Source organism: Centrocercus urophasianus, unplaced genomic scaffold (genome assembly GCF_019232065.1).
Source record: "Centrocercus urophasianus isolate 14NV4802_14NV808 unplaced genomic scaffold, USGS_Curo_1.0 seq_14, whole genome shotgun sequence".
In the NCBI taxonomy this organism is placed as follows: Eukaryota; Metazoa; Chordata; class Aves; order Galliformes; family Phasianidae; genus Centrocercus; species Centrocercus urophasianus.
Genome location: NW_024884586.1, coordinates 8,074,587 through 8,087,865, shown reverse-complemented (window position 1 = coordinate 8,087,865; position 13,279 = coordinate 8,074,587). Strand labels below are relative to the sequence as shown.

Sequence of the window (13,279 nt, the reverse complement as noted above, 5' to 3'; positions counted from 1 at the left end):
CCACCACCTCCATCTCCACAGGCACCTCCTCCCCTACGTCCTTCATCACCGTCACATCTTCCACATTTTCCACCAGTTTCAGCACCAGTACTTCTATATCAACATCATGTTTCTGTAAAATTGGAAACAACATTTATTCACCTGGTGGGTCCTGGTAATTTTTTCAGTTTCAATTTGTCTTCTCATTTGTAGTATTTAAATTATTGTTGTTTGTATTTATTTTGACTTTTGTTGTTATAATTTCAGCATTAGTTTCTTTCTGTTTTCTATTAATGTGACATACTGATGACTATTACACAGTCTTTCAGTATCTTTCTCCACTTCAGAGCTATTGTGGAAATCCCAGATATAAAAGCCTGATTTTTAGTTTCGAGCAGTGTTTGTTAGTCATGATTAGTTACTGAATAGATATTCTGTAACATATATCATAAATTAAACAACTGATACCCCATCAAATTTTTCATCACCACCTGATAAGGTCCTATATCCTGACCCTTGGCAACAGCTGCACTTTTCCCCATTTCTTCCTATTTTCATGGTTCTGTATGGTGTCATACTGCATTAAACATCCCTTTGCTCAGTTGGTACCAGCCTGTCTGGTTTTATCATTTCATAATTTCTTCTGCAACCCTAGTCTTCTCATTGGCAGGGCAGTGGAGAATGCTGAGGAATTATTAACTTAGTATAAGTACTGCTCAGCAGCAACAGTATTTTCATCCTAAATCTGAAAGACTGAAACATAGCAGTTTATTTGTAAAAAAAATTCTCTACCACACCAGTTTAAACCAGGACACTTCAAAAGGTAATGCGTTGATCAATTTTGAAGAATTTTCATTTTTTCTATTTATTTGACTGTATTTTTTCCCGTTTTTCAGGTGAACTGATTTACAGCACAATGGATAGTGATGGATGTAGATTTTATGCTAGGTGTAGTGAAAAATGTACAGTTGAACGCTACACTGGAGACTGTAATTTTACTACTCCATTAACCACTGCATCTCCTCAGACGCCTACCATAATAACAACACATCCAATTCTTCCTCCGGGTTGTGTTTCTGGTACTCACCCTCCCCTACAGGTACATTGATTCCATGTTATGATTTTTTAAATAACATCAGTGTTAGTTTTATACCAGAAAGGTGTAAGAAAGAAACAGTTGCCAATCTTATATATTTTGGTTGTCAGAATAACTCTTATTACCAGTCAATATATGGCATAAAATTTCTATGCATCTTTTTCCCTTTTTTTTCCTTTTTTTTTTTTTTTTTTTGTAAACTAAGAAAGAAAAGTACAATAATTTTTTGTTATCATTTTGCAGCTAGTTAAACATGCTTTTTAATGCACAGCATAGTATACGTAACAAACCTTCTCAATGAAATAAAAAAGCACGTTTTCTATTGCTTTTTGATTCTTCACTGAGCAGAAAAATCAAAGCTAGTATAGAGGGTTACATCTCATAACAATATTAGTAAAATTCATACCTGTCTGCAAATTTCTGTGACAGCAATTTTTGTTCATTTTGCAGCCTGGCCAGAGATTCAAATTATCCAACTGTACAGAACTCATCTGTGAGGGAAACAACAAAGTTATAGTAAACCAAACAGTATGTCCACCTATAAAGGAAATTACCTGTGCAAACAAATATCCAGCAGTATTGGTACCTGATGAAAATGGATGCTGTTACCACTATGAGTGTCAATGTAAGTGTAGATTAAGGACTTAAATTTTCAAAAATAAGCAAAAGTTTGCACAGAATATAAGGGAATTATGTTTTCCCAAGGTTGCATTTGAAACTGTAGTATGTTCGTCTATATTTACTTTCATGTTAACACAAATATTTTCTCTATGCTAGGTGTCTGCAGTGGATGGGGTGACCCTCATTATATTACTTTCGATGGAACCTACTATACTTTCCTTGAAAATTGCACTTATGTTCTGGTGAAACAGATTGTGCCTAAATATGACAACTTCCGTGTTCACATTGAGAATTACTACTGTGATTCAAAAGATGGACTTTCCTGTCCTAAATCCATTATTATTTTCTACAAATCTGCAACAGTGAAGCTGACCCGTGAACTCCTGAATGGTGTGATGACAAATGTGGTAAAATAAATTTATTTTTACTTCTCTGTTACTGAAAAAGAGAAATAAGGTCCACAGGCCTTACAGTTTCTCACTTGAAATACAGTTTGTTAGAATATCAGATTATAAAGGTGAGAATTGTATGTAGTTACAACAATAGAAACAGGAGTTGGATATGATGCACAACAATACCAAGTTACGCATGATTACGAAGATTAGAAAATACATTATCATTTAATACATTAAAACAATCAGACAGAAGCAGAAGTTTATTCTGAAGTTGTGTTTTGTTTTTTTGTTTTTTTGTTTTTTGTTTTTTAAACTCTGCATTCAGATGTACTTCAACAATAAGATTGTCCAACCAGGCTTTCACAAAGATGGCATTTATTTCTCCACACTTGGAATCAATATGATTGTAGAAATACCAGAAATTGGCGCAACCATCACCTTCAGTGGGCTGATCTTTTCTGTGAAACTCCCATACAGCAAATTTGGCAACAATACTGAAGGACAATGTGGTAAGACAGATGTACTAATCATATTTTGCCCATCCTCCATAGCTATAGTTACCCACTTTGGCTATGCAAGATCATGATAGGCATATACATTTTGAAGTGTTTTCTGATGTCAGATTTGGGTTTTGGATTTTGACTGCTTTTTTCCTAAACTAAATTAAAACTCATTCGACTGTAAAGAATCCTTGTGAAGTAGAGAATTTCATGAGCACATCACATCTAAACTTAGTATCAGCACACTAATGTACTGTGCATCACACAGTGATGTGGCATATGAAGCTAACATACCTTGTCTCTGTTATCTTCCAGGAACATGTACAAATAACAAAAGAGATGAATGTCGCTTGCCAAGTGGTAAGATCATTTCTTCCTGTCCCCAAATGGCTCATCACTGGCTTGTTGGTAATGACACATCATGCACTGGAGTACCACCACCATCAATAGTAACCACACCTCCTGCAAGGCCACAGTGTCATGTTCCTGAACTCTGCAAGCTTATCATAAGCAAGTAAGAAAAAAAACAAACAACCAAAACTGACTTGCTCTTTCTATACAGAAATGTTTCAGTATTTTATGAAATGGTATGAACTACAGTCCTATCATGGGATCATTGCTGAAAACATCAACCTAATATAAGGATATATACAATAAAAGGCCTTTGATAAAGAAACTGCTTTTCTTTAAGGACTTGCACTGCAAAGATAGCTGAGCAAGAATTAGAAAATGAAGGACCCAGCAAGCACTAAAGTCCATACACCCTGGATTGTTACCACATACATTTCTGTTATCTTTTTCCCTCCCTGCTTTCTAGGGTATGCTTACTCATTCTTAGTCACGCTATTAAAAGAAAGATGAAAATTTACATGTGAAGTGGTCCCTTAGTCCTGAAGGGAAAGAATTTGGTTACCAACCAGAAAAACAGAACAGACATAAATGTCTTAGCCAAAGTGTCTTCGCTCTTTGCACATTTTATGTAAAATTAAATTATGGAATTTAAAAAAAAAAAAGCAGCATCATCAAAGGCTGTTTTTTATACTTGTGTGAACTCTAGCAAAAGTTTTTTTTCAGCTGTGTCATTCATACAGACCCTCATCTGCATGCTTCTGTAATGTCTAATAAGTTGCAAGCTATTCTATCCGATTTTTCTGTTCCTTGAGTACTTACAGCATTCTTTTTCCATCTATCTGATGCAATTGCCTTCTTCAAGAAATTTCAAGTGTCAGACTGATAAAACATTGTGTACACTTACATAAATATTATACCCACAAGCCTCTTTAGAAAAGAATAGAGCTTCAATTTCCTAGTCTTTCCATTCCTGAATCTATCTCCCACAGTAGTGGCCATTCATATGGTTAACTCTCTTTCTCATAATACATTCCTTTTGAAGCAGAGAGTAACATGCCATTAACTGGGAAAATGCCACGTGCGATCAGATTTTATATAATAACCAGTTTCTTCTGGTTTCTTTTCTGTCTGTAGAGTTTTTGCAGAATGCCATGACGTGATACCTCCAGAACCATTTTACAAAGGATGTGTTTTTGATGGATGTCGCATAACTGATGAATCCATGCAGTGTTCCAGTTTGGAGATATATGCTACAGAGTGTGCTGCAAGAGGTATCTGCATTGACTGGAGAGGAAAGACAAACAATACATGCCGTAAGTATTGCAGGACTCAAAAATGTACGAGTAAACCAGTAGTAGTTAGGATTTTATTGAGCAAGTATATGTTGCATCTTACATTTGACTATAGCATTTTACCTACAAAAATACAGAAATGTCCTTACTGTCAGAAACCCCTGATGTAGACAGTAAAGATAAAGTCACTTTTCTTTATATCTAGTAGATATATCACAATATCTACTATCAGTTTTTGATCATTTTTCATCTTTTGTCATACAGCATACAACTGTCCAGCAAACATGGTATACAAGCCATGTGAGTCCATTAATTCTGCTACCTGCAGCCAAAGGTATGGAAAGACCAAACAAATGTTTATCTTTTTTTTTCCTTCTGTTTTTAACTACTTTCCTTACAAAATATAACTATTTCATAATTAAATCTCATGAATTTTCATTGTTTATTCAAAATTCATAGATATCAGTCATTGCTATAAATATGTACTTCCAGTTCCATTCAGCAAAATGCAAATTCATTCGTCTCCCTTGTATCTGACACAACGACCTTCTTTACACACCTCTCTCCAGCTTCACTGCAAAAACATGGCACTCAAAAACACATACATATATATATGTTCCTCTCACTCCAGCTTTGTTGACCGTCCTGGCTATGGAGTAACTGAAGGTTGTTTCTGTCCTGAAGGAAAGACACTCTTGAGTGAAGACAGCAACATTTGTGTCTCTGAATGCTGTAAGTATTCTATAACCGGTTTGGGGAATGGAGATCTGGATTGTTAAAGAGGAGACCCGATTAACAATGGCAGGAGACTTGTCATCTTTTACATAGTCAGATCATGGGCAGATCAACTTTTTTAGGCTCCTTTAGTCTCTAAAAACGTAATAATAAAAAACAATAGTTTTTCCCCATCTTCCTTACTTACATAAGACTAGGCAAAATGGAAGAAATCTATCATTTCATATGAACTAGTCTGGCTAGATTTATGTTCATGGTGTTTTTATTTCAAACTGCACAAACTTACTCCTTCTGTCAGTAGTCAGTGGTATAAATCCCCATTATTTTTATTCTTTTTTCAGCTTGTAGAGAGCCAAATGGAGTATTCAGATGGGTGAGTATCGCTATCAAAATTACATCAATGTAATTTATCAAATACAAGCAGCTGAAGCAAGAGGACATTTGTTGTTTGGTGTTGCACAAGAGCAAACCAACATCCTCAGAACCTTCAGTGGTCTCTAGCATCTTCTCCTAATTTGTTTCACTTTAAGGGTTTCTTAACAAATCTAAAAATACTAGGACCACGAAAAGGTTGATGTAATTAGCTAGTTAGCAATAACTGTATTTATGAATAAAACATTTAGAAGTTAAAAAAAATTGTTTATTTTATTTATTTTTCATTTTCTTTTTGTATAGCCAGGAGAAAAATGGACAAAAAATTGCCAGGAATGTGTCTGTGACAGATCTACTCTCAGAGTGCATTGTACAAAATATGAATGTCCTCTGCCACAGCAAGTATCTTGTTCTGAACCAGGATACATGCCTGTTCAGACACAGATACCAGAAGATCCATGCTGTACCAGGACTGAGTGCTGTAAGTACTGTCTCAGTTCTTTATTGTGAGTAATGTACTATACTTGTTTTGGGGATCTACAGCAGTAATTTCTCTTGTTTGTGTTTTTTTTTTTTTTTAATATATAGTTTACATTGATCTTGTAACTTTTCTCCCTCATACAGCTTTTTAAAGCCTTGCTGCAAAGCATCTACTAGGTTCTTGAAAAGAACAAATTTAAAGATGAATCAATTTTACACTCATAGACAAAGGAAAGTAGCTGTAAATTTGTAATTTAATGTTTGAAAGGAAAAAAAAGAAAACCTGTAGCACTGCCACCACCTGAAACAACAATCAAAAGCTATTCAGTATCTCTTATTTCTCAAAGACCAGCATAAATATTTTATCTAATCTTAATACATCTCTTGAACTTTTAAGAATTGTTCAAGAGACTGTCTGAAACTCAGAGAGCCATCAGATTTTCTGATTATTTTATCTTTGGAAATATGTCTTTTCAAGCAATCATCACTCTATTCTTCTCAGCCAGTGCTTTGCTTTGCAAAGGTTAGAAAAGCTCTTTCACTTTAAAATTAGACGGGCAAATATACTGAAATAGCTATTAAACTAACTTGTTTTTACTTAAAACATTGTATTTGCCTCACTGGAAAACTTCTGAAGTTCATGCCAAACAAAATTTAAAAATTCATAATTTGCTGTCTTCTTTTACATTACACAGACTGCAATACGAGCCTCTGCCCTGAGGTCACACAACAATGCTTAGAGGGACAGGAAGTAATTACAGTAACACAGCCTGGAAAATGCTGCCCTACCTTTGAATGCAGTAAGTGCCATGCAACTTTTTCAACATGCTAGTCAGAGCTATGAATACAAAATCCTTAAAAGAAAAAGATGTAATTAATCAACATTGTCACATTGGGCCAAAAAAGTAGGAGTTTCTTCACATACTTCAGCTTCTTAAATTTTATACCTTGGTGACACTATCTTTCTTCCTTCTTTCCAGGACATGGCTGTGTAGTCAATGAAACCTACTATGCGGTAAGTACACAGAGTAACTCACTATAAAAATACAACTTCACATAGGTTCACAATGAAACGTTTTTGAGACTCCTATTATAGATGCCGTTTTGCGAAAAGGACCAAGATACTAATTGAGGTCAGCATATCAGCACCTTTTCTTATATGCAACAGTACTATCTGCTCACCTGTAACATTAGCATAATTTCCTTTCAAAATGAGAAGCAGCATGGACATAACCAACAATAGAAACTCTGCTTAAACAACCAAAATTGAATTTAAGGATAGTTTAGCTGATAGATAGTTCAGCCTTGAATTGTCTGTTAGGTACATACTCACAGTAACTTGCTATTACTAATACCGATTTTTCTTCTGTCTTTCCCTAGCCTGGAACTGTGATTCCATCAGGCCCCTGTGAAAGCTGCAGCTGCTCCATATCCTCTTATTCAAGCCATCAGAAGTTTGCTGTCAAGTGCCAGCCTGTTACCTGTGACACCTACTGTCCAGTGGTGAGTGCTTCTTTATGGTCAGTAATGCCTACCTTGCTCAGTTCAAACATCTGCCACTTAATCTCAGTGTCCTGGCTCAACAATATTCCCTCTCTGTTTCTTTCAAAATAGGGTTACAAGTATACAGAGGAACCTGGAAAGTGCTGTGGCACATGCAAGGCTGAAGCCTGCATAGTGGTCATGGAAGACAACACTACACACGTGCTTAAGGTAACTAGCCCTGCTGCAGCTCACCTTTGGTGAACTCTGTTTGCCTTTTAACTCTTTCCTTTCCTTGCCTCTATCACATTTACTTGCAGTGTCTTTTCACATATTACAATACTGCTTATTCAGATGAGGAAGGACTGACTCACATAGCTTGAACAGAACCTTGAGCCATGAGGCTAACTGAAGCTTCTGGAAACAACTGTGATATTGAACAATGGCTTTCAGAGGTCTAAATAGAAAAATATGTGAAAGCAATGCCATCTTATTTGCCTTCAGCAAGAAAACATAGCACCAATTTTGCTCAGTTTTGTCTTTCTATGTATGGAGGCAGCTTCTGCACCGAATATCCAATCTCAAGTTAGCTGGGAGCTCAAGAACAGGATGCGTTGGTGAAAACACCTGGAATTCTGCCATGTACCTGAACAGGACTAGGGCACATCATAAATTCTGACAACAAAACCACTGAAACACAAGTCAGCCTTCACTTAAGCCATGCACACAAAAACCATGACCATAGCCACCTAAAATCACATCCCCTTCACTTGGTTAATGAAAAAGGTCAATGAGCAACTACCAGCTGCCATTCAAGGACATTATTCAGAATAAGCATACTGCAGTGCACAGCAATGATGAACACCAGTTGTGTGTTCTCACTTTCAGGCAAGATGCCTTTTATTCACCTTTGTTTAATTTAACTACTTTCAGGTTGGAAAATTCTGGAGCCCACCTGGTAATAACTGTACAACTTACACATGTGAAAAATACAATGGCCAGTTCATTACAGTCATATCAAAGAAAAGCTGTCCCGCCTTCAACCCGGATCTCTGTGAACCTGTAAGTACTTGTCTACCAGCTCTCATGTTTGTTTGAAAAGATTGCAGTGATTAGCACCAGCGATAGCAACATCATGGTATCCTAGAAAAATACCTACAAGGAGCATCACATGGGATGTAACTCCGATTTTATCCTCTCTGAAACTGTACCCCATCAAATTTCACTTTAAAAAAACAAATGAAAATTTAAAATGGCAATATATCCTCACTGAGGAAATAAGATAGCAAAGGATACTAGGGAGAAGGGAAAAACATAATGCTTTGCATTCCTAAAAGTACCAGGTGTCTAGGAGCAAGAATATTACCAGAAAACAATGGGATTTTTATTCCTAAATTATTTAGGCTTATAATTCCATTTTTGGAAACCAATCATTAAGAGCAAAGGTGAAGGAAAACAAACTACTTCAGTTTACTTAATACACCTCAGGAAAGATAAAAACCAATCCCAGATATCTATACTGTCAATAGTTCATTAACTGTTTTACACTGTCTGACATAACCCTTAATCTACACTGATTTTTTGTACCTCAAAATATCCCAGTGTGCACTGCAAGCTTTATTTCTGAATTTTTACTACTGAATTCCAACAATAACAAAGCAATTCCAGTCCCTTCAATGTACGCTTCCAAAGAAGTTTTATTAAGTACTGAAGTAGTAGTTACGTGCCTTTAATATTTAGATCTGCTTGAAATTAGATTCCATGCCAAAACAAAGAACTTTCTGGCACCAGAGAACCCTACAAACCAAGTTTTTATCATGCATATATGAAACCTGAGTCATCTTTTTTTTTTTTTTTTTTTTCCCACTCCAGGACAGCATCAGGCTATCAGATGATGGCTGCTGTAGTGTGTGCTCAATCCCACCATCAGGTAAGTGATAGTAATTTGGGGTAAAAGCACAATATGTGCCTTGTTAGCTGTATTAGTCCAACTTGCATGGCAGGAGCAAGGACAGAAGAGGTGAAAAGCCCAAATCTGGTACCAGTGTTTCCATACCACCTGGTCTGAAACAGAACATTTAGAACCACCAGGTGGTATAGAAACAGAACATTTAGGGTCTTTGAAAATACAGATATGGTGAACTTTCCCATCCTGTACTGTTCAATATTAGCCTTTTAGTGAAATAGAGGACTACACCTATTCTCCAACTTCTACAAACACATTCTCTTTAAGGATGAAAGTGAAGCTGGTCCTGGGAGATGGGTGTGCACTGAACAGTTGCCATGGCACTGCTCTATATTTCTGCATCCTGCACCAATGCAGCATAAAGGGAATTTTCCACCCAGTGTTAAGACAAGTAGCACAACCTATCATTTAGCCATAAGCGATTAAAACAGAAATGCACTGTGACATAACTTCCTATTTCAGCTCCACGCATCTTAGTTTTCAGCTAAGGATTGTCTATCATATACAAGTATCTGTCTATATATGCATATATTTTAACCTATCTATCTATATATGCATATATTTTAACTATTTTCTCTTGGTTTGTGGCAACATCAGGTTGCAAGAAGCATAACACCACTACTGTCATCAAATACCAAGGATGTGTTTCTGCACCTGTTGAGATGACATACTGTGAAGGCAGCTGTGATGCTTACTCAAGGTAAGTGGTGTAAAAGATGACTGTAATCTCCTGTCTTCTATTTGTTATTATAACAGCAGAAAAAAACACATTGCTAGTGATTTTCTACAATGTCTAACATTCACCAAGCCATCAACTGTTCCCATTACATTAACCAGAATTTTTAACAGACATGGTGCTACATTAGCTTAATTATCTCAAAACTAACCAGATCTTAATAGACTATTAAGTGACTGGTCCCGAGTTTTGATCTTGCCTCTATAAAAGTGAGGTTATTTGTTTCATACCAGTCTCTCATTTTGGACTGGCTTGATTTGTTATCTGGATTAGTTTTTTTTCGCTTTTCTTTTGTCTTAATGAATTACAGAATTATAGAATGGTTTGAGTTGAAAGAAACCTTTAAAATAATCCAGTTCCAAACCCCCTCCCACGAGAAGGGATGTCTTCCACTAGATCAGAATGAAAAGCTAGGTTTACCCATTTTTACAATGAAGAACAAATTCTGTGTCACCAAACCACTGGAAGAATGGTAATATTAAGACATATCTCCATACACAACTTCTACTTATATTTAAAAATGTGTGAGAGGGCAGCAATATTTCTCACATAATTTCTGAATCTCTCTCTTTTGTTGGTTTTGCAAACAGGTACTCTCAAGAAGCAAACATGATGGAACATAAATGCTCATGTTGCCAGGAAATCCAGACTAGTGTAAGAAAGGTGACTTTGACATGCAGTGATGGAACCTATCTTGATCACTCATACACCTATGTGGACCAATGCAGCTGTGTTGGTGCTGAGTGTGTTCCACAAGACATTGCCAACCAACAACAGCAAACAGGCAAAATATGAGATAAAGAAGAAAAAGGGAACGCAAGAAAAAGGGAACGTCTAAAATTAAAACTAAAGAGAAGCCAAATGAGTTGAACATAGATGAAAACACATTTGAAAGAAAGTGTCAAAAGCAGCTACAATTTTTTACGAACAGATTATATTTTCTGCATACAAGCTCAATACATCTGTGTACACTATGTCAGTTTTCCTTACCATTGTGTCTCATACTGTTTTTCATGACTTTTCTTTACACCTTGAGAGGTACAGTATAAGATCATATACTGTATACAAAACATATACAAAATTTTCATATTTCTTGTTAGTTTGTTTGTCTTATGAGAAGTGCTAAACCATAAGATTTAGACCACACAAAGTCTTTTATTAGAATGACATTGTTTTCAAGGCTTTCCTTTCATGGCACAATATAAACTGCACTGGTGCAGAATAAATATTACTCTGCAGGAAATCAAGTTTTGCTGGTCATTACATTCGACAACTACTTGACATTATCTGAGATTTCCTTTGATACACTGAACTATTACGGAACATTTCAATTTCAGTTCACTGAGACAGATCAAAAGCTAAAGTCCAAGAAAAAGAAAACTGTACCTCTGTTTTACTTTCTGTTTTGCATTATGGAAAACTTAGATTGCAAAAAGCCATATCTTCTCAAAGCTATAAAATTCAATGTTATAAACAATTTTTAGGGCATTTCCCTATCTATTCTCATGAGAAAGAAAAGAAAGAAAACAAAAGAAGAAAGAAGAAAGAGAGGGAGAAAGATACTATAATGATAAGCTGCTGCATACTACTCTTTGTTTACATAACATCATCAGCATAGAAACTGTATGAAAATTTGGAATTTTTTTTTCCTTTGTGGTTAACTGTTTACAGAAGAAATATATATATATATATATTGCCAATGGGGCATATGAAGGACTTTTGTAAACAAAAGTAATAATAATAATAATATTATATGTAAATTCTTTCCTAGAAAGCTTTTAAAAAGTTGTACTATTGCTATTTATTTTGTTTTTTTGGAGAACTGATTTATTGGGCCATTCCTTTCAGAATTAACATTACCCCATTTTTTAGTCTTAGTCATATTATCTGGGTGTGGTGTATTTTCTTCTTCCATTTTGTTTTGGAATATTGTTTTATTTTTGTTCTTTATGAAAAAAAGTAATGATGATTAATAAATTGTAAGCATTTTACAGCATGTCTCCTCAGTCTTTTCTCTGAAACACTCCCTGCTGGCCCTATAAAATATTTGCTTCCGCTCTACCACAGTTGTGTTTGAATAGCTCTACAGAATCACAGAATGGTTGAAGTGGGAAAGGACTTCTGGGTCCATCTAGTCCAACCCCCTGCTTGAGCAGGGACATCCAGAACTATGTCCACGTGGCTTTTGAAGATCTCCAAAGAAGGAGAAGTCACAACCTCTCGGGGCAATGTGTGTTTAGGCACTTGCACAGCACAGAAATATCTCCCACTAGAGGGAATCTCTTGTGTTCCAGTTTGTGCCCATTTCCTCTTGTTCTGGTACTGGGCATCACTGAAAATAGCCTAGCTACATTTTCTTTGCAACTTCCATTCAGGTATTTACGGACATTAGTGAGATCCCTTTGAGCCTCATCTTCTCCAGGCTGAATAGTCACAACTCTCTCATCTTCTCCTCATAGGAGAGCTGCTCCAGGCCCTTCAGCATCTTGGTGGCCCTGTGTTGCACTATTTCAAGAATGTCCAGGTCTCTCCTGTAGCAGAGGGCTCAGAACTGGACACAACATTCAGTGTGGCCTCACCAAGGCAGAATTGAGGGATAACCTCTCTTGACTTGTTGGCAATACATTGCCTAATGCAGCTAAGAATATCAGCTGCCTTCAATAAAGGCACATTGCTGACTCATTTTCAACTTGGTACCTACATCCTTTACTTCAGAGCTGCTTTTCAGTTGAGTGGCTAGCTCCTGGTGCCTGGGGTTTTTCATCCCAAGGTGCAGGATTCTGAAAGTGTTCCAAGTATATCCCTTTTGATGCCATCAGTAAGTGAGATTTCAGTAAGCAACAACATTTTGGGTCCGTATATACTTTATAAATCTACACGTTCTTTACCTGACTGACAAACTATTCAAAAACCCCTAAGCCAGTTAGTTTCATATCTTAATGCCTACAGAAACATACATGAATCTCAAACAAACCTGAAATTGCACTGTTGCAAATCAACAAATTCTAAGTTACCATGCAGCTTTACTTTGAACTAGCTACCACAGATTTGAGTGTAGTTTGTGTATTGACAATTTTTTACACAGTTCACAAATGACTAAATGACTTCCTGGGCCAGTAGGGGCAGTAGCAAATAAATAAATAATAATAATAATAATAATAATAATGAGCTTTGCAGTTTGGACAACTCGGTAACAGTTGTTTCTGACTTGTAACATTTGGGTAACAATGTAGGCTTCCTGCAGACGCAGATGCCTGATAAGACTGCTTTTCTC

The 13,279-nt window shown here is 36.3% G+C and overlaps 1 protein-coding gene across 1 annotated transcript in view; it reads left to right on the top strand.

The window, feature by feature from the left end:
• Positions 1-11,996, top strand: part of MUC5AC (mucin 5AC, oligomeric mucus/gel-forming) — a 53,558-nt gene extending 41,562 nt beyond the window's left edge. The window contains exons 32-50 of the mRNA XM_042815064.1: positions 9-144; positions 876-1,078; positions 1,526-1,700; positions 1,853-2,103; positions 2,417-2,600; positions 2,907-3,105; positions 4,077-4,255; positions 4,499-4,568; positions 4,866-4,966; positions 5,311-5,342; positions 5,645-5,822; positions 6,517-6,621; positions 6,802-6,836; positions 7,202-7,324; positions 7,436-7,534; positions 8,237-8,365; positions 9,176-9,233; positions 9,867-9,969; positions 10,596-11,996. Coding sequence (XP_042670998.1) covers positions 9-144; positions 876-1,078; positions 1,526-1,700; positions 1,853-2,103; positions 2,417-2,600; positions 2,907-3,105; positions 4,077-4,255; positions 4,499-4,568; positions 4,866-4,966; positions 5,311-5,342; positions 5,645-5,822; positions 6,517-6,621; positions 6,802-6,836; positions 7,202-7,324; positions 7,436-7,534; positions 8,237-8,365; positions 9,176-9,233; positions 9,867-9,969; positions 10,596-10,800 — 2,565 coding nt within the window. The 3' untranslated portion in view covers positions 10,801-11,996. The remainder of the gene's footprint in view (positions 1-8; positions 145-875; positions 1,079-1,525; positions 1,701-1,852; positions 2,104-2,416; positions 2,601-2,906; positions 3,106-4,076; positions 4,256-4,498; positions 4,569-4,865; positions 4,967-5,310; positions 5,343-5,644; positions 5,823-6,516; positions 6,622-6,801; positions 6,837-7,201; positions 7,325-7,435; positions 7,535-8,236; positions 8,366-9,175; positions 9,234-9,866; positions 9,970-10,595) is intronic.
• The last annotated feature ends 1,283 nt before the right edge of the window (positions 11,997-13,279 follow it).